Genomic DNA, 27,949 nt, shown 5'->3' with positions numbered 1-27,949 from the left:
TGTATTATTCTTCCTCTGTCCTGCAGCGAATGAATATGAGACATGCATACCTATACATAAAAACAAAACCCTTAGGGCCTGTGTGAACGGTCAGCTGCATTGCCCCCCTGCTTTCGGAAGTAAATCTATACCCTTAAGGCTAAAAAATCTGGAACTGCCTCCTTCATTCCATGGCCCATGTCATCCATACACAGCAATGTGTTCCTATGCACCCAAGGAAGATTATTCACATCTGGGGCTGTATAGCTCATCTAATGAACTTAATGAAGACAGAAGGGCAGAAGCATTGAGCAATCCGGAAACAGACGGTAGGAGACTTATTAAACCTAGGATATTTGATATATAAAAATAGATATATAGAAATACACAATGCATCTAAAACTAATAGAATTGCCATGAAATGTAATGTATAAAGGAATGTGCAGTTGCTTTCCTATATCCGTGTATATACATATAGTAAACAATCTATAGGGAGATTTTTCTATTTTCTGCAGAATTAAACCAATTTTCGCCCAGATTGCAGAAGTTCCGTATTATGGAATAAGTAGCTAAGAAGTGTTACTGTAATGTTATTAGCCAATACTAACATCAGTTTTAATTTAACTGTAATTTTGCCAATGAGTAACACATGTCGAGGCAGAAAAAGGGGCTTAGTACGAAGGTAATTATTAGGATTCCTTGCATGGCTTCACAATCATTCTAAAGGGTTAAGCATAATCCCCTGAATGGAGCGAGCCTGCTCAGTCCCTGCCAACAAGTCATGCAGCCTCTCACTATTGTTATGACATGCTGTTCTCTCCCAGGCACTGAGAAAGGATTTTCCCCAGGAAAACTTTTTTAGAAGTAGAGCTTCATCCTCGGAGAACAGCTTCAAGGACGGCCATGAAGCGGGCGATGCATGCGTGGTGCTCTGTGATTTTGCTGCTTCCCTTCGTACAGTCGGCACCTCCTGTGCAGCAAGAAGCGCTTTCTGACTATGATGCTGATGAAATATTCGAGGGAATGCTCTTCAAGCAACACTTTGAGCAACGCAACAAGGAAACAGCAGCTGACGAGGTAACTTCAAATATGTAGATCCTCTTACAAACATTGTCATAGACAAAGGAATAGGAGATATTTGTGGTTCAAAATCAGCAGAAAGTTTGATATTGCCTTCCAGGTTTGGCCATAGCAAAGCAGATATTTCATACTCACTGTATAGCATATTTCTTATGGGATAAACTGTCACCAATTTAACTTATTTTACATGGACATCAAACTAATAGGAATATCAAATAATTTATTATATAAAAAAGACAAAAACACATGTATCCTACATAGTAATAAAACTCATGGCCCAGTTGGGTAGACGTTGAGGCAATCCAAGGCCGAGGCCTGGATGCGCAATTCATCTAAAGACAACATTAAAAATATTTAAATCCCTTTACAACACAAAAAACAAAAAAAACTGCTTGCTTCACTTTAAAGGGGGTGCTTCCTTCTCCTAATGTTGCTGCGATTATTTTACTAAGGCACTGTCGAGCAGTGTGGAACCGTGAAAACTGATTGAGCGCTGCAGCCCCTTTAACGCTAGTATTTTTGGTGATTCAAAAGCTCAGGTCCTTGCCAACATGTCTCTGCAGCACCTTTAAGGTTAGTATTCCAGGTGGTTGAAAAGCGCAGTCCCTTACAACAAGTCTCTGCAGAACCTTTAATGTTGGTATTCTTGGTTGTTTAAAAGGTCAGTCCCTACCAACAAGTCCCTGCAGCCCCATTAATGTTAGTATTCTTGGTGGTTCAAAAGCTCAGTCCCTGCCAACAAGTCTCTGCAGAACCTTTAAAGTTGGTATTCTTGGTAGTTCAAAAGCTCAGTCCCTGACAATAAGTCCCTGGAGCCCTTTTAATCTTGGCATTATTGATTATTCAAAAGCTTAGACCCCTATTGACCTTAATGTGATGGCACATACTAGTGATAAGCCATTACTTTATAGAGAGCGGAATACACCTAGGACAGGAGAGGGTGTATGGAGCAGTCTCAGGAGCTGAGCCCGCACCATACAAGACAGGTGTGAGACACAGCCACTAAGAGCCTCTAAAAGAACACATGATGGGTAGCTCCAAATACTGTGTAACCACTTAACCATTACTGTCAATCTTTGATAGCAGCATCGAAGTGGAGTGGCACCAGTGGGGCATCTGTTTTGGCACCTAAGCAACCCTCCTCCCTGCGACTTTTCCAAAGCAGCTAAGCGCCTACTGACGGCCCCCATTATTGACTTCTTCATACACTCATGAAGCTGAGCCTGTAGCTGGGCTTCACACAAGACTTTGCGTTTAGGGGATGTGAACCCTAGGATTATTTGATCAGGTGTACCTTTTGGTGAAAATCAAACAAAACCCAAAAAGCAAAGATGGAATATTTTCTATTAGTTCACTATTTCAGCACATTTTTTTCCATTTTTAGTAGAGTAAATAGTAATGTGAATTGTGTCATTCAAAACTACAACTTGTCTTACGAAAGACAATTCCTCCTTTGTTATGTAGATGGAAAAATAAGAAAATGTGATGGCTCTTGGAAAAAAAATAGGAAGAAACGAAGTCACAAAAATGAAAGTTTGCCAAAGAATGAAGGGATTAAAAGCACATAAGCAAAAGCTTCTATAAGGGGAAAACTCCTTTCACAGAATACAATGAAACAAAGTTGGGATAAATACCGTATATAGAATAGAGGCTAGAATGGGGTGACATGCAGAATTAGGGTTAAGGAGAAGCCAACATCAGAAAATTATCTAATGTTTAAAGGGAACCTGTCATGTCCCCAAACAGTACCATGTTTTTCCAAAAATAAGACACTGTCTTATATTTTTTTTGCCCCCCAAAAAAGCACTAGGGCTTATTTTTGGAGAAGGTCTTATTCTTGGAGAAACACGGTTGGGGGTAAGTTTACCCCCCAAAAAAGCAGACCCCCCCCACTTTCCAGGAGACTCATACTCACCAGACCAGGACGTCTGCATGGTTCCAAGGTCCTCCTGTGATCTCCGGTCGGTGCTGCACGACGTCCTACCCTGCTGCTAGCTGACACACACAGCAGATCGCAGGCACACACAGCAGATCACTCACACACAGACACACAGCAGATCACATACACACAGCAGATCGCAGATATACACAGCAGATCACACACAGCAAATCGCAGGCACACACAGCCATCACAGATACACACATCCGATCGCAGGCACACACAGCCGATCGCAGGCACACACAGCCGATCGCAGGCACACACAGCCGATCGCAGGCACACACAGCCGATCACAGATACACACATCCGATCACAGGCACACACAGCCGATCACAGATACACACATCCGATCACAGGCACACACAGCCGATCACAGATACACACAGCCGATCGCAGACACACACACACACATCACATCCAGCACTTACGGCAGCAGGGAATGAGAGCAAGTCACGTGTCCGGCCGCAGGTCCTGTTCGTTGCGCTCCACTGCACTGTCTCTCAGGATTCTCCCGGCGAGAAGAAATCGGTGTCGCTGGATGAGGTGAGTGTGTATGCGATCCGATGTGTGTGCAATACAATGTTTGTGTGTGTGATTTGATGTTTGCGTGTGATCCGATATTTGTGTGTGCGATCTGATTATGTGTGCGATCTGACTGTGTGTGAGATCTGGTGTGTGAGTGAGATCAGATTGTGCGTGTGAGAGCTGATGTGTGCGGGTGTGTGATCACTGCAGGTCCTGCCGCTCAGTATCGGGTGAGTGTAATTGCCGGGTGCTGCTGTGTATAATGAAGTGTCCTGCAGTATCTAACTTTTTTAGCTGCACGGACACTTCGTTATTGATCCGTGACTAGGGCTTATTTTCGGGGGAGGGCTTATATTTAAGCCTTTCTCCGAAAATGCTGAAAATCCCTGCTAGGGCTTATTTTTGGGGGAGGTCTTATTTTTGGAAAAACACGGTATTAACCTGCAGATATGGGGTTATTCTGCTTTAAAACTGTGCAGCTGCCACACAAAGCCTGGCTACTGGGAGAAAATAAATTTTATTCCTCCCATCATCTTGGTTTTTCAGTCATAGAGGCACGGCCAGAGCAGCTTCAGTCACTGCTCAGTACATAGAGAGAGAGGGGAGCCAGCACGATCTGAAAATGGCATGCATCATATAAAAAGTGCAAATTCACAGATTTATTCCAACTGTACTGTAATATAAATGAGATTTTTAGCAAATAATTGATCAATTCTTTGAGCCACCCCTGCCAACGTCACGGCAAATCTCAATAGGGGGGTCCTACACTATATTCTGTATTTCATGTACCATACGGCCTCAAATAGTCAGCTGTGAGTGTAACATATCCCGGCACTGACTGAAAGCCGATTTTGTACTGATGCACTGCTGAGCCGGCTGTCATTAAGTGCCAGGGTGCGGTTACAGCTGCTGATCTCTATGTACTGGGCGGTGACTGAAGCTGCACCTCTACAACTGAAAGCTGGAGGCTGTTGTGAAGAATAGAGTTCAGTTGAATGGCTTTCAGTGGGGTGGCTGGTCAGTTTTAGAAAACTATTGACCTGCACATTAATTCCCTGCATTCAGGTTAATAGCATTTGGGGACATGACTGGTTTCCTTAAAATGGTTTTTTTCTTGTGTTAAATGTATCTAAAAAAGCAAAAACAAAAAACATTTTAACTACAATTTCAGCTACATTTTAGCTGCCCTCCTTCCTTCACAATGTCCTTTGCACACGCTTAGATAATTCAAACACAAAAAAGGAAGGCCAGTGTGAAAACTGAAAGATATCTATCCATCCATCCATCCATCTACATATACACACACACACATATACACACACACACACACACACACCTCACAAAATGTTAGGGATATTTGGCTTTCGAGTGAAACTTAAAGCTGGGTTCACACTACACGACAGCGACAACGACGTCGCTGTTACGTCACCATTTTCGGTGACGTAACAGCGACCTTGTAAGTCGCTGTTATGATCGCTGCTTAGCTGTCAAACACAGCAGCGATCATAACGTCGCTGTGTTACATGTTCAGAGAGCAGGGAGCCGCGCTTAGCGCTGGCTCCTTGCTCTCCTAGGTACAGTACACATCGGGTTAATTAACCCGATGTGTGCTGCAGCTACATGTCACAGTGCAGAGAGCAGGGAGCCGCGCGCACTGCTTAGCGCTGGCTCCTTGCTCTCTTTGCTACAGTATACATCGGGTTAATTACCCGATGCATACTGCAGCCACATGTCACAGTGCAGGAGCCGGCGCTGGCAGCAAGAGCGGAGGCTGGTAACCAGCGTAAACATCGGGTAACCAGGGAAAGGACTTCCCTTGGTTACCCGATGTTTACGCTGGTTACAGCTTACCGCAGCTGCCAGTGCCGGCTCCTGCTCGCTTCATTTCGTCGCTCTCTCGCTGTCACACACAGCGATGTGTGTGTCACAGCGGGAGAGTGACGACGAAAAAATGAAGCTGGACATTCAGCAACGACCGGCGACCTCACAGCAGGGGCCAGGTCGTTGCTGGATGTCACACACAGCGACAGCGACGGGACGTCGCTGCAACGTCACAGAAAATGGTGACGTAGCAGCGACGTCGTTGTCGCTGTGTGTGACACCAGATTTAGAGAGATCCTACAATAACCTTTCCACGTGAACTCAATGTGACCTTCTCCAACCTTCTGATTGCACATGTCCAAATGTTCATTGTTTCAGGACTTTTTGCACAACTTACTGTTCTCTAACAAAGAGCTTAATGGCAAAATTCACAACAGGTGTTTGATCCAGGAATCACCCAATACATTTCGGGCTTCAATTAAAATTGGTACTAAACAGTCCTCCTCATCATGCTGTTGACATTTTGACATCAAGAGACCAAGATGACACCTAAAAATTGATCAGCAGTATGGCACCATTGTGAGGCTTCAAGCAAGATGTTCTCAGAAGGGAGTGGCCAATGAGCTTAGAGTTTCACAGAGTGTCATCAGCAGGTTGCAATAGAGACAGAGAGACTGGAAGAGTCACAGAAAGGCAGAGAAGTGGACGTCCTTTGTCCACATCCCACACTGATGACTGCTTTATTTTGAACAATGCTCTTTGGAAACAGATAAGTGCCACATAAATCCAGGCACATTTAAGGAAAGTGAGAGGCACCCAAGTGTCAGGTCAGTCCATTCAAAACCATTTAAATCAGCCTGGTCTGTGTGCTAGACGACCTGCATGGTACCTAACCACACTACCAGGCACAGTCATCATCTACGCTGGATGAGGGACCAGTGGGCCTTAGTACTGTTCACTGATGAAAGTCGATTCACGCTGAACAGAAATGATGGCGGACAACAATGTTGGAGACATCAAAGAGAGCACTGCACATCAGCCACTGTTGTCACCAGTCGAGCCTTTGGTGGTGTTACAGTGTGGGCCGGTGTGTCTAATCAGAACAGAACTGCCCTACACTTTGTGAATTGTACAGTGACAGCCCCTACTACTGGAATAACATCATTAATCCAGTCATTGTGCCTCTGCATGAACAAGCCAAGCTTAATGTTCATGGATAACAACGCTCCAGCTCATCAAAGTTGCATTATTAGGGAACGGCTGCTGGAGACCGGGGGACCTCAAGAGGAGAAGCTGCACTTTCTCCAGACCTTAATCCCAAAGAAAACCTATGGGATCAGCTGAGTCGTTGTGTAGAGGCCATAACTCTGTACCTCAGAACCTTAATGACCTGAGGGCTGCCCTACAAGAAGAGTGGGAGGCAATGCCTCCGCAGAGAATAACTCCACTTTTGAATAGCGGGAGATGTCATTGTCAGCTGTAATTGATGCTCACGGCCACATGACAAGTTGTTGAGCGCTGACATTTGTTTTGTGTTATACCCACCACTTTTATTTCAATGAATTGTTTGAGATGTGGAAATCATCATTGCTGCTTCTATGTAAATGTCCTTCATTCATGGTAAAATATCACTGTAGCGTGAACATTTTACGTAAATTCCACCCGAAAGCCAAATATCCCTAACTTTTTTTATGAGCAGTGTATATACATATACGTGTGTGTGTGTGTGTGTGTGTGTGTGTGTAGATATGTTTTTTTCTTTTATACTTATAATGCAGATTGAAATATGAAAAAACATTGTCGAAAAAGAAAGTTTACCAGGTTAACAGTGGGCAATATTTGCTCTTATTTGTATTTCTGCAGCTCCTTTGAGTATTTGGTTTGCTTTTTTTCCGCAAAATCCTGACAAACATTGGGTCATTTTCTGATTAAATTTTCCTTTTAATAATTTAATGATCCAAGGCCCCAATTCATTAGCACTAGTATTTTGTACACCACTTGTGAAGTATGGGCTGGAGTAAGGGGCACTTTGCACACTACGACATCGCAGCTGCGATGTCGGTGGAGTCAAGTCGAAAGTGATGCACATCTGGCGTCGCAGGCGATATCGTAGTGTGTAAAGAATTTTTGATACGATTAACGAGCGCAAAAGCGTCGTAATCGTATCATCGGTGTAGCGTCGGTCATTTCCATGATTTGGAAATGACCAATGTTACGATGTTGTTCCTCGTTCCAGCGGCAGCACACATCGCTGTGTGTGAAGTCGCAGGAGCCAGGAACATCTCCTACCTGCGTCCCGGCTGCAATGCGGAAGGAAGGAGGTGGGCAAACTGTTTATGTCCCGCTCCTCTCCGCCCCTCCGCTTCTATTGGCCGCCTGCCGTGTGACGTCGCTATGACGCCACACGACCCGCCCCCTTAATAAGGAGGCGGGTCGCCGGCCAGAGCGACGTCGCAGGGCAGGTGAGTGCATGTGAAGCTGGCGTAACAATAATGTTCGCTACGCCAGCTATCACCATGATATAGCAGCTGCGACGGGGGCAGGGACTATCGCGTATGGCATCGCAGCATCGGCTTGCGATGTCGTAGTGTGCAAAGGGCCCCTAAGGCGTACCAAATCAATTAGGAGGCATGCAGTTTTTAGCTGCCATACGCCAAGGACTGGTGTACATGTCTGTTATATTTTACTCCACTTTTAAAGGCATAAATTATAATAAATTTGTAGGTGCGATTGGCCATGCCCCCTCCTGGCTGAGTTTTGTCCATTTTTCAACAAGTTGGCAGAGGCAGACAAAATTGGTGTAAACTACAAAAGTCTAAACATTCCAAGAAGTTTACGCTAGAAAACAAGTAAAGCTGCTTGATGAAATAGGCACCTAAATATTTAAATTTACTGCAGTTTTCCGAGGTTTGAAAAAGGATCTCCATTATTTTCCAGGAACTGTGCCATTCTTGTTCATAGGTTGTGTTTGGAACTCCAGTTGAGACTTAGCTAAATAAGAGAGACCCGGCTCCTGGACAGCAATGAAGGTTACCATCTCTCAATCATATCCCAATTATCTTACCCCTTTCCCAATTGACTAATCCTTTCCATATTTCTCTTATGACATTTTCCCTTTTTGTTACATTACTATAAAGTGAACAGGTGATAACCATTAGATTGGAGTGGAGCTCATTGCTGGGACCCCCATTGTTTGCCAGAAAGGGGGACCTACTACTCCATCCAAGTCTATGACATGGACAATACCTGAAGATGGCAAAGTACTGTGTCCCAATATCTTTGTTATCATATACTTGAATGGAGAGACAAGATGTTACTGCTCCATTTAACTCATCACAAGTCCCCTGTTATGGCGATCAGTGGACTCCACACCGATCTAACTGTTATCTTTCTAGTGGATAGGTGACAAACCCCCTTCAAAAGGAAATAAATTATCTAAACAGTTCAAGGGTACCGTCACACTTAGCGACACTCCAGCGATCCCACCCGCGATCTGACCTGGCAGGGATCGCTGGAGCTTCGCTACATGGTCGCTGGTGAGCTGTCAATCAGGCAGATCTCCACAGCGATCAGAGATCAGCCACCAGCGACCCTTGTAACGACGCTGTGCTTGGTAACCATAGTACACATCGGGTTACTAAGCAAAACGCTTAGCCAAGGTACACATCGGGTAACTATAAGCAAAGTGTGCAGGGAGCAGGGAGCCGGCTTCTAGAAGCTGCGGACGCTGGTAACCAAGGTAAATATTGGGTAACCAAGCAAAGCACTTTGCTTGGTTACCCGATGTGTACCTTGGTTACCAGCGTCCGCAGAAGCCGTCTCCCTGCACATTCAGATCGTTGCTCTCGCGCTGTCACACACAGCGATGTGTGCTACACAGCGGGAGAGCAACGACCAAAAAATGGTCTAGGACATTCAGCAACGACCGGTGACCTCACAGCAGGGGCCAGGTCATTGCTGGATGTCACACACAGCAACATCGCTAGCAAGATCGCTGTTGTGTCACAAAACCCGTGACTCTGCAGCGATGTCACTTACTGAGACGTGACCTCAAGGGAGACAAAAAAAAACAAAAACAAACTTTTTAGATTAACGTCCCTCTTCTGCTTACGAACGGTGTCCAAAAATGGCATTGAGTCAAAGGCTAAAGAATATAACCAAGTGATTTGTGACAAGGAATGCAAGGCAAAAATGTATCAACTGCCTGCAGCAACCTCTCACATTCTAGGACGTTGTAGAGACCCTTATTGATTAGGCTCTATCTGCAATTGCTGAAAGAAAAATGGGATACAAACACCCCTGCAAATTACTGCAAAATAGAAAAGGTTGCTCCAATCATATTCTATATAATATAGTATAACAGGGAGAAAAGATGAATTACTTTCCTGAGAAGCAGGAATCCAGGCCTGCCAGGCCTCAACGCGTTGAGGCCTGCAATTCCTGCTTCTCAGGGAAGTAATTCATCTTTTCTCCCTGTTATACTATATTATATGGAATATGATTGGAGCAACCTTTTCTATTTTGCAGTAATTTGCAGGGGTGTTTGTATCCCATTTTTCTTTCAGCTCCTGGGGTATAATGGGGAAATTATCTGAGCCCCTTGTGATATGACTCTAGGTGACTGTAATATACTTTTGGGTATACCACCCTGTAACATATGTGGTTGTAAATAACTCTTATGAATCACTACCTTGCATAAAGATAATCTATTAGGAATAGAAGTCTATACATCTTGTACAGTGCTAGTATCATGAATAGGAATTCCTGGTTATAGATCAGGAAATTGATACCTTCTTGATATAAGAAAAACAATACAGGGAGGAGTATTACCATTTGGGAACTCATATATATAGTACAGTGCAAGCACCGCTATAGGGCTTTCCATCCCATCCCTATATCAGGGTCAGGGAGAGGGCGAGCCGACGTGGAACGGGGGCGCCCGGTAACTTATGGGGTCATACCCTCCGTTGTTAGGTAGGGATACACTACCCTTATAGGGCTATATTAGTTTCCCTTCCCTTTCCTAAAGTGAGTGTGTATATAAAACTCCTTGGTTATTTACAAGGATATCGTGATCCATTCTCATTTATATGTTTGTGTGTCTGTTTGTGGGTACATTTTAATGATTAATAAAAATTGCACATTTTAAAATAGGGTTGAGATTACGTTAGTCCCTTAATACATAAAAGCAAAAGAAGATGGAAGCATCCGGGATACACACAGATCTCACATCCAGCCTATATTACTTGGATGAACACTTCCACCAGAGAAAAATCTGAAACTTGTATCAGGGGGGACAATTATGATTCAATGGGGTCTGAAAATGACTGGAGGAATGAAAACTGGAACTTTGCAATTTTATTTTAAGCCCTCGCATTTAAATGTGTAAAGTTAGTGTAGAGTAGTATATCAGTGTGTTAATATACTCATCAATTGCCAACTTATTCAGTAACCAGCACAGTTCCGCTCCTCTTTGGAGTCACTGGATGGTGATTCAAATTCACCGGATCACACTGCGTTTCCAGTGTCAGCCCTGGGAGCACCACAACAAGTCTCCATATGTTTACATTGAAAAAGTGACTTCTGGCTCAAATGGAGTGATCCAGAGAGTCCGAATTACCGTCACTTGTCTCAGAAGAACAGCAAAACGGCGCTGGATATTGGAGGGAAAAAAAATTAGTGTCCTTTGTCTTCGAGACAGTTTGGGGATAGGTGAGCTTGTGAAGTTTTTCATCTTTTACATTTGTGTCATATCCTCTGGATTCTGGGACCCTTGTCTATCTTGAGAACTGTGTCCTATTGTGTATTGTTGTCGGACCAGAGGTGCCAGCGCAGCACTCTATTAATTTCTAAGGAACCTCTAAATATTGTGGCGCATTAACAAGCCAGTGGACTACCAGTAGCCAGTCGTGTGATGTACAATGTGTCCACCCATATTCTTTCCACCGCCATTAAATTGAGAACGACGGCAGCTATAGGCATAGAAGTGGTGTCTAGGTATAGTAAAGTAGTCATGCGCTACGCAATGAAACCACCTATAGCGCCACCTGGTGGAAAACAACAGAGTTTGCATTTTTATCTTGAAAACGGAACAAGATAGACAAAAAAAGTGAATTAAAAAATTGTAGGGCATCATCAATTCAATACGAATCGACACCTTGCATACAGAAATGCTATGATATGAAACCCATGACCCCCCCCAAAACATTGAATGCCAGTCACGCATATTGCACTCATTTAACTTTGATGCTCAAAGTGGCCACCGTCAGCTGCACTGCACATCTGGACTCTGGACAGCATACTGTATCTTGCTGCACATTGTGCAATATGGTGGGTGACACTTTTGCACAAGCATCTGTGATACGTCGTTGTAGGTCCTGCAATGTTGGTGGAGGGGTCGCATACACCTGCTGTTTGATGTGACCTCATAGAAAGAAGTCCAATGGGGTCAGGTCAGGTGAGCGTGGAGGCCACTCCACGCAGCCAACATACCCAATGACTTGTAGGAAGGTCTCCACGAGGTATTGCTTCACGTCCGCAGCCTTGTGAATTTTACACATTCTAATCATAGCATTTCTGTATGCAAGGTGTCGATTCGTATTGAATTGATGATGCCCTACAACTTTGTAATTCACTTTATTTCTCTATCTCGTTCCGTTTTCAAGATAAAAATGCTAACTCTGTTGTTTTCCACTAGGTAGCGCTATAAGTGGTTTCATTGCGTAGCGCATGGCTACTTTACTATACCTAGACACCACTTCTCTGCCTATAGCTGCCGCCGTTCTCAAGTTAATGGCGGTGGACAGGATATGGGTGGACACACTGTACAGTCATTGCCAAAAGTTTTGAGAATGCTACAAATATTAATTTTTACAAAGTCTACTTCTTCAGTTTTTCTAATGGCAATTTGCATATACTCCAGAATGTCATAAAGAGTGATCAGCTTAACAGCAATTACTTGCAAAGTCAATATTGGCTAAGAAAATGAACTTTAACCCCCAAAACACATTTCAACATCATTGCATTCCTGCCTTAAAAGGAGCAGCTAACATTGTTTTAGTGATTGTTCCATTAACACAGGTGTGGGTGTTGATGAGGACAGGGCTGCCGATCAGTCATGATTAAGAAAGAATGACACCACTGGACACTTTAAAAGGAGGCTGGTGCTTGGTATCATTGTTTCTCTTCAGTTAACCATGGTTATCTCGAAAGAAACACGTGCAGCCATCATTGCTCTGCACAAAAATGGCCTAACAGGGAAGAGTATTGCAGCTACAAAGATTGCACCTCAGTCAACAATCTATCGCATCATCAAGAACTTCAAGGAGAGAGCTTCCATTGTTGCCAAAAAAGCCCCAGGGCGCCCAAGAAGGACCAGCTAATGCCAGGACCATATCTTAAAACTGTTTCAGCTGCGGGATCGAACTACCAGCAGTGCCGAGCTAGCTCAGCAATGGCAGCAGGCTGGTGTGAGTGCTTCTGCACGCACTGTGAGGCGGAGACTCTTTGAGCAAGGCCTGGTTTCACGGAGGGCAGCAAAGAAGCCACTTCGCTCCAAAAAAAACATCAGGGACCGACTGATATTCTGCAAAAGGTACAGGGAGTGGACTGCTGAGGACTGGGGTAAAGTCATTTTCTCAGATGAATCCCCTTTTCGATTGTTTGGGACATCTGGAAAACAGGTTATTAGAAGAAGAAGAGGTGAGCGCTACCACCAGTCTTGTCTCATGCCAACTGTTAAGCATCCTGAAACGATTCATGTGTGGGGTTGCTTCTCAGCCAAGGGAATCGCACCACTCACAGTCTTGCCTAAAAACACAGCCATGAATAAAGAATGGTACCAGAATGTCCTCCAAGAGCAACTTCTCCCAACTGTCCAAGAGCAGTTTGGCGCCCAACAATGCCTTTTCCAGCATGATGGAGCACCTTGCCATAAAGCAAAGGTGATCACCAAATGGCTCATGGAACAAAACAGAGATTTTGGGTCCATGGCCTGGAAACTCCCCAGATCTTAATCCCATTGAGAACTTGTGGGCAATCATCAAGAGACGGGTGGACAAACAAAAACCAACAAATTCTGGCAAAATGCAAGCATTGCTTATGCAAGAATGGACAGCTATCAGTCAGGATTTGGTCCAGAAGTTGATTGAGAGCATGCCAGGGAGAATTGCAGAGGTCCTGAAGAAGAAGGGTCAACACTGCAAATATTGACTTGCTGCATTAACTCATTCTAACTGTCAATATAACCTTTTGGTACTCATAATATGATTGCAATTATATTTCTGTATGTGATATAAACATCAGACAAACACAATTAAAAACCAGAGGGCAACAGATCATGTGAAAATAGAATTTTGGTGTCATTCTCAAAACTTTTGGCCATGTCTGTATAACTGAATATACTACCTACACAAAAGCACTCAAACAAGCCAAATGTAAATTGTAATTCAATACACATAAAAATATAAAAAACACATACAAAATGTAGGTAACAATTAGTCCTCTAGGGATAATCTCCTGCTGTAAAACTCAGATTTCATTGAAACTACAACAAGCAGCCTAGCAAGTGATACACTGCTGGAATCAGGGTATCTGCCCCTATATCATGCTGCTCTCAGATTAAATAGCAAAAACCTTCTTACAGATTCCCTTCTTAAAATGTAACCATATAAATCAAATATGTTCCTTATGACTACAAGTCAACAATGCCAAGTATGATACCGTATAATAAATGTCTTTAGAAAAAACATTTGCTAATTACGGAATAGGTTTGCTAATTTCTAATATTTGTATACATGTTCAATTATTTCAACAGCCAAATGGACTTATAGCTGCAAAGAGAAGGTTCAGGAGGCAGCCTGATGACGATGTGACAGACGCTACGGACGCAAAAGGTAAGACATTATCTAAATCAGAAAAGCCAAGTGAGTATCTATGTGTAAGACCAGTACAGTAAACTATATTTACAGGCAAAGGAGTCATCAGAAAGTGACCTGTATTTAAATTAAAAATCTGTTAATGGTTCCAATTTTTGTTTTAGTTTTCCATATTTTAAATATCTAGCGCTAGGTGTAATATAAATATATATTATATATACACATACACACTATATATATATATATATATATATATATATATATATATATTATATATACATACACATATATACACATACATACACACATACATACATACACACACATACCTATATAATGGAATGGAATTGTCAGACTATGGTTAGGCATAAAGGCAGCAAAAGTGAAAGTTGCTGGATTGTTCTATAATATACAGTTAGGTCCAGAAATATTTGGACAGTGACACAATTTTCGCGAGTTGGGCTCTGCAGGCCACCACTTTGGATTTGAAATGAAACCTCTACAACAGAATTCAAGTGCAGATTGTAACGATTAATTTGAAGGTTTGAACAAAAATATCTGATAGAAATTGTAGGAATTGTACACATTTCTTTACAAACACTCCACATTTTAGGAGGTCAAAAGTAATTGGACAAATAAACCAAACCCAAACAAAATATTTTTAGTTTCAATATTTTGTTGCGAATCCTTTGGAGGCAATCACTGCCTTAAGTCTGGAACCCATGGACATCACCAAACGCTGGGTTTCCTCCTTCTTAATGCTTTTCCAGGCCTTTACAGCCGCAGCCTTCAGGTCTTGCTTGTTTGTGGGTCTTTCCGTCTTAAGTCTGGATTTGAGCAAGTGAAATGCATGCTCAATTGGGTTAAGATCTGGTGACTGACTTGGCCATTGCAGAATGTTCCACTTTTTTGCACTCATGAACTCCTGGGTAGCTTTGGCTGTATGCTTGGGGTCATTGTCCATCTGTACTATGAAGCGCCGTCCAATCAACTTTGCTGCATTTGGCTGAATCTGGGCTGAAAGTATATCCCGGTACACTTCAGAATTCATCCGGCTACTGTTGTCTGCTGTTATGTCATCAATAAACACAAGTAACCCAGTGCCATTGAAAGCCATGCATGCCCATGCCATCACGTTGCCTCCACCATGTTTTACAGAGGATGTGGTGTGCCTTGGATCATGTGCCGTTCCCTTTCTTCTCCAAACTTTTTTCTTCCCATCATTCTGGTACAGGTTGATCTTTCTCTCATCTGTCCATAGAATACTTTTCCAGAACTGAGCTGGCTTCATGAGGTGTTTTTCAGCAAATTTAACTCTGGCCTGTCTATTTTTGGAATTGATGAATGGTTTGATCTAGATGTGAACCCTTTGTATTTACTTTCATGGAGTCTTCTCTTTACTGTTGACTTAGAGACAGATACACCTACTTCACTGTGAGTGTTCTGGACTTCAGTTGATGTTGTGAACGGGTTCTTCTTCACCAAAGAAAGTATGCGGCGATCATCCACCACTGTTGTCATCCGTGGACGCCCAGGCCTTTTTGAGTTCCCAAGCTCACCAGTCAATTCCTTTTTTCTCAGAATGTACTCGACTGTTGATTTTGCTACTCTAAGCATGTCTGCTATCTCTCTGATGGATTTTTTCTTTTTTTTCAGCCTCAGGATGTTCTGCTTCACCTCAATTGAGAGTTCCTTAGACCGCATGTTGTCTGGTCACAGCAACAGCTTCCAAATGCAAAACCACACACCTGTAATCAACCCCAGACCTTTTAACTACTTCATTGATTACAGGTTAACGAGGGAGACGCCTACAGAGTTAATTGCAGCCCTTAGAGTCCCTTGTCCAATTACTTTTGGTCCCTTGAAAAAGAGGAGGCTATGCATTACAGAGCTATGATTCCTAAACCCTTTCTCCGATTTGGATGTGAAAACTCTCATATTGCAGCTGGAAGTGTGCACTTTCAGCCCATATTATATATATAATTGTGTTTCTGAACATGTTTTTGTAAACAGCTAAAATAACAAAACTTGTGTCACTGTCCAAATATTTCTGGACCTAACTGTATATACAAGGTGGCCATAAAATAACCTAAGGTGTTTAGAGCCGTGTCCAGACTGACCCAGTGGACAGAATTGGCTGAAAATTGGTATGTATGCTATTCAAGGCATTGGGAAACGGAAGGCATCCTAAATTTTTTTATACCAAAATTCCCCACCAGGTGAAAAAGTATCTCTGTACAGTGAGCGCTCCTTGCAACTCAGTCTGCAAGATGCCTGTCTCTTTGCCGGATTGTGCACGGTTAGTGTGGTTTTATGAGAATGCCAGGAATTCTACAGCTGCACTGAGAGCCTTTCGTCATTTGAAAGACCTTTACACACATAGCGGTCCAATGGCTGTCAAATGGTTAAGACAGATGATGACACGTTTTGAGGCAATAGGGTTAATCAGTGTTCAGCCAGGGTGCGGGTGACGACCGGTAAGCAGAGAGGTTGTGGAGGACATTGCCACTGCCGTCGTGGAACAGGGCACAAACAACCTTGTCGGGAACAGCAGTGCACGCAGTGTTTCCAGGCAGCACAGCGTGGAAAGTTCTCCGAAAGATCTTGCGGGCATACCCGTACAAAATTAGCCATCATCAACAACTTCTTCCCCGTGACAATGATACCCGCATGAGATTTGCATTCATGTTTCTGGCAAGAGTGGATGGCAATTGGTCATGGAATGTTCGTTCGTGCGGCAAAGCGAATTTTTACCTGAATCGAACGGTGATCACACAAAAGTGTCGCATATGGGCTACCGAAAATTTGTATGTGGTTGAGGGGGTTCCGCTGCATTCGCCAAAGGTAACCGTTTGGTGTGGCTTTACTTCATTATTCATATAAGTGTGAAGGTTTCTACACCTTCAGATAGAAGCTCTGTATGATAGAAGGCCCTCTTATTATTGAGCCGTTGAGCCCGCAGGGAAACGGACTTGTTATTTTCTTGCTTTTGTACCTTTATGCCAGACAAAGATTGCTTTATGTGCTCTCCTGGAGTGGTTTATAAAATCTGCAAATAAACCATCCGGACTGTTTAAATGGAAACTGTTCTAGTCATTGCCCCAACCCGCAGCTGAGTGAGTATCCTCGCCACAAAATAAAGTAGAGAGAGAGAGAGCGAGAGAAAAAGAGAACGAGAGAAAAAGAGAGCGAGAGAGAGAGCGAACACAAAATCCATGAATTTTCACTTTTGGCTTTATGCCTAACAATAGTGTGACATTTCCTGTTCTCTAGAGAAACTTTTTAGCAGTCATCATATTATTAATTACAATCAAAGGTAGCCCCACTATAGATAACACATGCTCATGCCATTTACAAAAAGGTAATTACAGCTCGCTCCGCCGTCCCCCATCATGCAGAATAACCTCTGCACAGATCACAGAACATACCTAGAAAACTCTCCATAATAAGTGACTAGTTGTCCACAGACTGTTTCCTATGTCCATGTAGCTGGTATGAACGCAAATCTCTAAATGCTGTTAAAGGAAATCTGTCAGCAGGTTTTTGCTATATTATCAGACAGCAGCATAATGTAGGGGCAGACACCCCGATTCCAGTAATGTCACTTACTGGGCTGCTTGCTACAGTATTCATAAATTCCCTGTTTTCTCTGATGTAGATGTCAAAATGTGGAGCAGAGTACAACACCGCCCACATTCCTGATTGGTATACAAGTTACCAATCACCGGTGGAGGCGGGGTTACACAGATCAGCTGGACTACTTGGCATATACAACCTAGTCCTGCAATGATAATCTCCTGCTGATAAAACTGAGCAGGTGACACATCTCTGCACTCTCAAATGAAATTATATACTGTATAACACAACAGGTTTAGACAAAAAAAGTTTCCCCCCTAAACATGTACAGAAAAGAAGATACTTATTTCACTTTTTATGAAGATTTTAACAGTGAAATGGTCCAAAGTGTAGACTTCTTGTAGATGAAGTTTCGTTTTCCATATTTGTTGTCATAATTTTAATATTAACATAATACATGTTATTTCAGATTTGCCTACATGTCTGGCTTGTGTATGTCTCAGCGGATCTGTCTACTGTGAAGAAACAGATATAGAGGAAGTGCCGCCATTGCCTAAAGAGACTGCATATCTGTATGCTCGATTCAACCAAATAAAGAAAATTACCGCAAAAGACTTTGCTGACTTCCGTAAGTTTACTGTAGCTCAGTCCTCCCCATGATTTAGAGCAGTGTTCTCCAACTCCAGTCCTCAAGAGCCACCAACAGATCGTTTGGTTTTTTTCAGGATTTCCTTAGTATTGTACACCTGCGCAGATAATGGAATTATTCACCTGATTAATACTAAGAAAATCCAGAAAACATCATTTTTTGGTGGTTCTTGAGGACTGGAGTTGAGGAACACTGCTTTAGTGGGAACCCTTGGGCTACAAGCTTCTCTTTATCCTGTGATATTGCAGCTTGTCACTTTACGTTGTGGTAATATATGATAGACTTGCAGGTTTGAGATCACAATATGCTACAAAATCAGGATTGCCGTCATCTGTCAATGTATAGACAAGAGTCCAGCTCCACAAACTTACAAACCTCTCGTTTAAAAGGGAACCTGTCACCAGATGTTTCCCCTATAAGCTGGGGCTACCACCAGTCAGCCCTTATAATACTGCATTCTAGAATACTGTATATAGGAGCCCATGTCGTGTTGTAGAACATAAAAAAACCCCCAAACAAGCAGCTTTATTATACTCATCTGCAGGGTGGTTTGGTTGAATGGGTGTTGTTGGTTTTGGTCAGGTGCCTCCTATTTGCTTGCAATCATTGTCCTCCTTCCCAGCTCCGTGTAGATGACACATCCTATGTCATCCACACAGTGTTCTCCAATGCAGTCTTGCGCATGTGCACTTCTCTCCGCCTTGTGGAGGGCAGAGCAAAGTATTTTAGTGCGCATGCGCAGGCGTTCGTTAATCTTGCCATCCACCGCCTTCTTGCTTCGTGTGGATGACTCGTCCTACATCATCCACACAGTATGCTCCATTGCACTCCTGCACACTTCTCTCTGCCTTGCTGAGGGCAGAGCAAAGTATTGTAGTGTGTGTGTGTGGGCGGTCTTTGAACTTCTCCCGCCCTGCACATTACCGTAATTTGCTCTGACTGTAGCCACAACAAGGCCGAGAGAAGGGCACGTGCACAGGAGCACAGTGGAGGATGTGTAGATGATGTAGCTGTAACGCCTGCCTGGATCAACAGACTCAGATGGGATGTAATGGACAGGCTAGAGGGAAGCCACTCACCAAGCAGGACCCCCAGAACCCTGAAACCCCTTTAACCCCTATACAGGGATTTGGAGTTACACAGGGCCCTAGAGATCACTACCTGTGGAAGGCTGCAGTCCGATGAGAGTAGTCGTCAGGCAGGGTCAAACCAGGAATAGCAGAACAGGGACAGAATCGGCAGGCAAGGACGTAATAAAAAAACGTAGCAGAGGTCAAATCCGGATCGGGCAGCGAGGTACAAAAACAGCAGGCAGAAGGGTAGTCAGAAAACACGCAGAAGTAAGCACACAGGAATCACAAAACAGAATAGGGTAGATCAGGAGCCAGGAAATCAGAACTATCTCTGGCAGAGGTCAGCAGACAGGAGGGGAACTAAGAAGGGTGTGGCGTCTTCCCATTGGCTGTAGCTGAACGCTGGCAACTTCAGCTGGAAGACACATGCCACCCACAGTCAGCCAGTGGCACTGCAGATCCCAAGATAACCCAGCCCAGTGGATGATTGGAGCCTGCGCCCACCGGTGCCGCTGGCATCGACTCCTCTCCCATCACCAGCACCATCCACGGCAGGAACACTGCGTCGCCTGGCGATCGGAACAGAAGTCGCTGGAGCGGACTCCGGTGGTGACGTAACAGTAGCATGCGTCATCCACATGGAGCAGGGAACGAGGATGGCGATCAGAAGAAGATGGAGGAGTGCCGGATCAAGACCACCGATGCCCATTGAACCCTACCGCCCCCTAGGGGAGTATAATAAAGGTTTTTTTGTGTTATACAGAGCAGCCTGGGCTCTTATATACAGTATTATAGAATAGTGTATATAACAAAAGAGTCTACTGGTGATGGCCGCAGTTTATATGGGACAAATGTGGTAACAGATTCTTTTTAACCATAAATTGTATCAACTTCCTAAGAAACCTTTTATCATGGGACATCTAAATATTCAAAGAAAATCGGAGAATCTTTATGTAGTAAATGGACATCCTCACACACGATTACTGCAGAAGACAGATATATGATTGGGTCTTTTGTTTTTACTTTATTTCTTAGCCACCTTAAAGAGGATTGATCTAACTGGGAATATTATAGAAGAGATTGACGAGAAAGCATTCGAGAAGCTGGTTAATCTTGAGCAGCTTTCCCTTGCGGAGAACAAACTGACTAAGATTCCGGCTTTACCGACAAAACTGACATCGTTTAATGCCAACGAGAATATGATCAAAAGCAAAGCCATCAAAGCCAATGCTTTCAAGGTAACAGCATGGTATACACAGATTATAATATACTCATCATACTGGATTCCAGAGGGATATACGACTATCCCACATTTATGATTCTCCCATAACTTTGGCTAAACATTGCATATGTTTATCTGGGATAAAAAGTATTAGTTATTGAAAAGTAATGTGGGGTTTTATCAATTGGAAATCCTTGGTCTTCAATCTTAAACATTCCATCACGTATAAGAGGCCCAGTCGGCCGACTCATTGTATCCCCAAGCCAGCCCCCTTCATCATGGCTGAGGCAGAGAGAGTGAAGACTGTTGGCTTATCTGCTAAAATGAGCCAGTCACCCAGCCCCGATATACATATTAATCCACACAGGGAGGGGGTGCAAGCTCTCGCCCTAGTAAAAACAAAGTGGGAAATAGGGGTCAGGAGATTTTTTTTTTTTAATAAAAACAAAAAAATCAATTTAATATTTTTTTTCACTTTCTACACATAAAGAAAATCTTTTATTAAGCTGGTCAATTCTTTTAATTTAAAAAAATATTAATTTTCTTTTTATAGAAACTGACCAGCTTAGCATACCTCTACCTGGCTAACAATCAACTAGACAGTGTCCCAGCGAACCTGCCAGAGAGCCTACGTGTCATTCATCTACAGGTAATTTCTTCTCCTCCAATCCTTAGGATTGCACACAGCAACCAGACACCAGCTCAATTCTGACGGAATGATCCGTGCCCCCCTACACATCAAGTTGTTGGATCTGGCAACATTTATGCTTGGCCAGTTCAAAACCCCACTCCACTGGTTTTTGGGCTTTTTTTCTCAGAGCGCTGGAGTGGCGCTTTGAATGCAAGTCCATTGCCCCATTTGTATACTCATTCTCTGGCGGCATCATCCTTTTTCAGACGTTACCAGAACGAGGCTTTCATAGACTTACATTGAGTTGTGGCCTCCGGCGTGCTCCATTGAAGACTGGAGCTTCTGGTAGGTCACAAATCGCAGGAGACCGACTGGTGAAACAGATGAAGAAGGTGGCAAGTGGATATAAGACAGGGGGCAGGGGATGCGTTGTGCGGCATCCGTTGCAATCTGCCGCCTTGAGGAATTATGGTAACCGTTGCAGGAATCCGTTTATTCCTCATAGGCTTCTATTAAGAGCGGATTGCAACGGATGGCCTTGCGTTGCATCCGCCCCGCAGCGCATCAGTTGTTTTGTCGGTGACCGTCGGGTGGAAGGAACGCATCATGTAACGTTTTTTGTTGCTGTAAAAAAACGCACTCCGCAGGAATCCGTTGGGATCCGTTAAGAGGCATAATGAATGTCTATGGTGCTGGATTCCATCGCCATGCGTTTGACGACGGATTCCATTGCAGGATTCCGTCACGTTCTAAATCATTTAAAAGCACTCCTGGTGTCTCTCTCTCGGTCTGTCTCGCCTTCTCTCCCCCTCTCTCATACTCACCGATCACCGGCACAGCGCTGCACAGCTGTCACACTGCTCTGGTGGCTTCTCCTGCTTTTGAAAATGCCGGCGGCTCATTATTTCATCTCGTATTTACTGCTTCCCCCACCCACCGGCGCCTATGACTGGTTGCAGTCAGACGCGCCCCCACGCTGAGTGACAGCTGTGTCACTGCAACCAATCACAGCCGCCGGTGGGCGGGTCTATATTGTGCAGTACAATAAATAATTGAAAAAAACGATATGTGGTCTCCCCCAATTTTGATACCAGCAAAAATAAAGCCACACGGCTGAAGTCTGGTATTCTCAGGATGGGAAGCCCCACGTTATGGGGAGCCCCCCAGCCTAAAAATATCAGCAAGCAGCCACCTGGAATTGCTGCATCCATTAGATGACTCTACCCGGCTCATCCCAAATTGCCCTGGTGCGGTGGCACTCGGGGTAATGAGGAGTTAATGGCAGCCCATAGATGCCACTAAGTCCTAGGTTAATCATGGCAGGCGTCTATGAGATACCCCCCATGATTTATCTATAGTGAAAGTAAATAAACACAAGCACAGAAAAATCCTTTATTTGAAATAAAATACATAAAACACCCTCTTTCACCACTTTATTAATCCCCAAATACCCCTCCAGCTCCGGGGTAATCCACACGAGGTCCCACGACGCTTTCAGTTCTGCTACATTGGAAACTGACAGGAGCGGCAGTAGAACACCGCTGCTCTCTGTCAGCTCCACGCAGAAACTGAAGTTAATCGCGCTGTCAGTGGTGACATCACTTGGGTTGTGCATGTGTGTGTGTTGTGATGATGAGTGCGGTAGTGCAGTGATGATGGGTGCGGTAGTGCCTGGGTGTCTGCGGTGATGATGGGGGCGGTAGTGCCTGCGGTGTGTGCGGTGATAATGATGATGGGTGCGGTAGTGCCTGGGTGTGTGCGCAGTGATGATGGGGGCGGTAGTGCCTGGGTGTGTGTGCAGTGATGATGGGGGCAGTAGTGCCTGGGTGTGTGTGCAGTGATGATGGGGGCGGTAGTGCCTGGGTATGTGTGCAGTGATGATGGGGGCGGTAGTGCCTGGGTGTGTGTGCAGTGATGATGGGGGCGGTAGTGCCTGGGTGTGTGTGCAGTGATGATGGGGGCGGTAGTGCCTGGGTGTGTGTGCAGTGATGATGGGGGCGGTAGTGCCTGGGTATGTGTGCAGTGATGATGGGGGCGGTAGTGCCTGGCTATGTGTGCAGTGATGATGGGGGCGAAAGTGCCTGGGTTGTGCAGTTATGATGGGGGGCGGTAGTGCCTGAGGTGATAATGATGATGGGTGCGGTAGTGCCTGGGTGTGTGTGCAGTGATGGGGGCGGTAGTGCCGGTGTGTGTGCAGTGATGATGGGGGCGGTAGTGCCGGGGTGTGTGCAGTGATGATGGGGGCTCTCTCTCAAAGAACGCAACACATTATTTCACAGGAATCCGTTGCCTTTATATCACACTATTTACAACGCATCCGTCACATGCGTCAAACAACGCATTGTGACGGATGCCGCACAACGCAAGTGTGAAAGTACCCCAATACATACACACACGTATTATATAATATATCTCTATCTATCTATCTATAATGTAGCACACCCCTTCCCAACATCTGCTGTACATATATGAATTGGTGGGGGTCTCAGAGGGGAGACAGGTAAAATGCCATCACTTTATAATGCTAGTAGGTTCCCCATAATATAGTCTGTTTCTAGGTAAATGTTATATGTATTATTCTACTGTATTTATTCCATTGTAATAATCAACTCACCTTTCATTTTTAATTCAGTTCAATAATATAGAGTCCATCACAGATGATACATTTTGCAAAGCAAATGACACCCGCTACCTACGGCCCAGACTGGACGAGATCAGAATGGACGGAAACCCTGTGATCCTTGGAAAATATCCCAACAGCTTCACCTGCCTGAGAGTTTTACCCCACGGATCATACTTTAAGAAATGAGGCTGCAGTCCAGCAAAATCAATGTCTCTATTAGCAATCCATAAAAACAATTAGGACACAAGTTTAGGAATATTAAATCACAAGCATTTTGGAAAGGCCCATAGTTTAGATAGAGTGTATTCAATAGTATAGTGGTGATAATTTACAGCTACCTCTATGCCAGGGCCACTTACAGCTTCTTATATAAGAGCAGATCTCTCAAGCTGTGAGCACCAGCCTTGAAATTAAAAAATATTTTTAATAGAGGTTGTCAAATGTAATGAAAAAGCTGCTACAGGTGGCAACGCTGTAAAATAATGGAATAATGTAGACTCACCCCATTACTGTCAATCACTCAAGTGCCAAGTCCCCAATGCTCCAGGCTAATCATCTGTTTACACTGATTGCAGTGGTGACAGTGCATATACCCCATGTGACATGTGCAGCCAATCACAGGCCTCAGTAGTATACGCCGCCGAACCACGGAGATAGAGTTGGGAATATGGGTGTGATGCCTGGGGCCATTGTAAACAGAAGAGGAGTGGGAACTATTGGGGATGTGATGCTGGAACGGCTTGGAGTAAGAAAAGTGAGTATATCACTTTTATTGTTTTACACGTATTCCTGCCTGTGTCCAACCACCTGTAGAAGCAACCACTAACCTCAGAACATCTCCATTTCATAAACCTTTACCGCCAACATCTGACCAAAAGTGCATTTCAATTGTTCTAGCTATATACTATTACAGGGACTATGTTTGACCCCCAGTTTAAGTCCAGTGACCGATTCACACTTTTGTAAGATGTAGATCTCAGAAGACATATGCAGGCATGCCAACAACTGGAGTGACACATTGAGAATGAGACATCACCAATAAAAATTATTAACTGGTGCACAAAAATGTATGCAACTTTCTTCTATACTCAGTGTTTGAATTCCTCCCCATTTTTCAAGATCTCTGCTAGTAGTTGTTGATGCAGCGATGACCTCAGAAGTCAACAGGAGAATAGCTATGGGCAAATCAACAATGACATCACTGGACAAGGTCCTCAAACTGTGGAACATTTCACTGGTGTCGAAGAAACAGCTCGTACATAGTCTGGTGTCAATGCGTACATAGTCTGGTCTTTTCTGTAGTCACATATAGATGTGAAACCTTGAAGATAAAGAAACAAGACAGAAGAAGAATTGACGCCTTTTAAATGTGGTGCTGGAGAATGAGGTTATCAATACCATGGATGGCAAGAAGAACAAATCAGTTTTGGAACAAATTAAGCCAGACATGTCACTCGAAGCAAGGATCACCAAGATAGATCTTGCCTACTTTGGACATATCAGACGAAGAGATCAAACACTGGATAAGGACATCATGGTCTGAAGAATAGAAGGACTAAAGTGAAGAGGAAGACCAGCAGCCTGATGGCTTGATACTATCTAAATAATGGTGGAGAAGACCCTGGTGGACCAATCTAGGGTTGTCCTAGATCGATCTTCCTACTGAGCGTTCATCCATCAAGTCATCATGGCTTAGGATAGAGGTGAAGGCTGTTAAAAAAAAGTTGGTGAATAGAAAGAGGCTAAAATCTTGTTCTGATATAATCTGTCTGGTGTGCCGCCCGCTTCCAGTCATCATCTACTAGCAAAGATCTTAAAAAAAAATTATGACCCATGATTCAGCCAGCAGATACACATAGGCTATGCTTACAGTAACATCATATTTCTGTTTTAAGAATAATGTTAGTCTTCCACTTTAATTTGCTTCTTTACTGACCTGAGTAGATAAATGTTGAATTTCTGTTTTCTTTTATTTTTACCAGGTACTATAGTGTAGCAGGCTACGTTATTATGCCGCCTGGTTAACTAGAGATGTCATTTAATACAAATTTTTTTTAATGAACCCAAAATATATTAAGACACCAAGAAAATGGAGAAATGACATGACATCATGGGTCTCTAGATGTTGGCAGAATGGTTTCTATTCACTAAGGGGCATGAAAATGGTGACTATTTCAAAAAGGTGCTATATTAGAAAGTTGCATATGTTTCTATTGCTCAAATAATACATTTTATGTACACAGCAGTGAAAATCCCCATTTATCACATGGCATAAAGACATTTTAGAACATAATTTCTGTATAGTCCATATATTCATTTACTGTACAGTATATCACACTGGTCATTAAAGGGAATCAATTAGCAGTTTTTTGCTATGTAACCATGTAATCTGAGAGCAGCATGATGAAGGGGCCGAGACCTTGCTTGCAGCGATATGTCACTTACTATGCTGAGTATTTAAAAAAAAAAAAAAAAAAAAGTGATCGCACCCGCCTCTGTCATTTGTGCGTCACAGGCAATTAGTTGCCCGTGGCGCACAAAGTCGTTAACCCCCGTCACACATACTTACCTCCCGCACGACCTCGCTGTGGGCGGCGAACATCCTAATCCTGAAGGGGGAGGGACATTCGGCGTCACAGCGACGTCACACAGCGGCCGCCCAATAGAAGCGGAGGGGCGGAGATGAGCGGGACGTAAACATCCCGCCCACCTCCTTCCTTCCGCATAGCCGGGGGGGACGTAGGTAAGCTGTGTTCATCGTTCCCGGGGTGTCACACAGAGCGACGTGTGCTGCCTCGGGAACGATGAACAACCGGAACATAAAAGGAGCACCGACATTTTGAAAATGAACGACGTGTCAACGAGCAACGATAAGGTATTTTTGCTCGTTCAGTCGTTCGGAGGTGTCACACGGTACGATATCTCTAACGATGCCGAATGTGCGTCACGAATTCCGTGACCCTGCTGACATATCGCACGATATATCGTACTGTGTGACGCCGGCATTACTCCGCCCCCACTACTGATTGGTAGCTTTATACTGGGTAGAAACCGGCCAATCAGTGGTGACTGTGTAAACAGAAAGAAGACTATTGGTGTTGTGGGTGGGGTTATACAGAGCCCAGCATTCAGAAAACTGGTAGATCTGTAGCCGATAAAGCAGATTTTATCAAAATGACCGCAAGTAGCCCCAGTTAGTGAGATGTCACTGGAATCAGGATCCCTGTCCCTACATTATGCTGCTCACATAACATTGCAAAAACCTGCTGACAGCAATAAGATATTAGCAAAATAATTGGACTAGAAGGGGGAAAACAGGAGTAAAGATGTTATATCAAGTATGATCTTCCCCTTACATCACGATGATAGTATGATTACTGATGGCTCGTATGGTTTGTGCTTATGAGATATAAAACTGTTTTAATGAATTACCACTGAGAAGAACGGTCTTCGGTTCTGAAGTCCAACCACTATTTATAGGTTGTGCTCGGTAGCAAAAGCTCACGATCAGTCACCGTGCAGCGATCCTCGAAAACTCTTCTAATGCAGTTTTTTTTATAAATATATATAAATTAGTTTCACGTCTTTTGCATGTTTCTGAGAGTTATTATTATTGTTAAAAACAAGAAAATATATAAGATGGTAAGAATCTTGGTTGAGCCAAGTCTTAACAATTTATGCCTCTGTTAGTACTTAATAAATGTATTTACACAGTGATGGTAACGTACAAGTATTAAAGTTGTTGTAGTGTCCGCTTTTATCATTTATAAATGGTTTACCCAAAAAATTCACTCCACTCCACAATGTGACCCTTCTAAATAAAAGCTTAACGGTCGATGTGTTATAATGACAAGTACTTTGGCGACAACAGTCACTCGCCTACTTCTTTCTGTATGCCTGTGGTCACCAACCTTTTGCAGATCGAGATTCAAAAAGACAGATAGGGATCCCTACG

At 43.7% G+C, this 27,949-nt stretch overlaps 2 protein-coding genes across 3 annotated transcripts in view; one reads left to right on the top strand and one right to left on the bottom strand.

Annotated features, from left to right (window-relative positions):
* LOC142249854 (centromere protein P-like) overlaps positions 1 to 27,949 on the bottom strand; it is a 389,082-nt gene that overhangs the window by 322,631 nt on the left and 38,502 nt on the right. The window lies entirely within an intron of this gene.
* On the top strand, positions 79 to 27,746 carry OGN (osteoglycin). The gene is made up of 7 exons (XM_075321786.1): positions 79 to 308; positions 804 to 1,056; positions 14,160 to 14,238; positions 18,266 to 18,424; positions 20,554 to 20,756; positions 21,294 to 21,389; positions 24,004 to 27,746. The coding sequence occupies exons 2-7, from the start codon at positions 883 to 885 to the stop codon at positions 24,178 to 24,180; spliced, it is 888 nt and encodes a 295-aa protein (XP_075177901.1). The 5' UTR covers positions 79 to 308; positions 804 to 882; the 3' UTR covers positions 24,181 to 27,746.

The sequence above is a fragment of the Anomaloglossus baeobatrachus genome, chromosome 8, assembly GCF_048569485.1.
Source record: "Anomaloglossus baeobatrachus isolate aAnoBae1 chromosome 8, aAnoBae1.hap1, whole genome shotgun sequence".
Classification (NCBI taxonomy): Eukaryota; Metazoa; Chordata; class Amphibia; order Anura; family Aromobatidae; genus Anomaloglossus; species Anomaloglossus baeobatrachus.
Note: the sequence above shows the minus strand (reverse complement) of the source record. Positions and strands in the feature narration are given on the sequence as shown.

Excerpts from the sequence above, each read along its gene's own strand:
- OGN (XM_075321786.1), top strand. The coding sequence starts at position 883 with ATGAAGCGGGCGATGCATGCGTGGTGCTCTGTGATTTTGCTGCTTCCC. Across the intron at positions 18,425-20,553 it reads AAAAGACTTTGCTGACTTCC|CCACCTTAAAGAGGATTGAT; the intron begins GTAAGTTTACTG and ends TTTATTTCTTAG. Across the intron at positions 20,757-21,293 it reads TCAAAGCCAATGCTTTCAAG|AAACTGACCAGCTTAGCATA; the intron begins GTAACAGCATGG and ends TTCTTTTTATAG.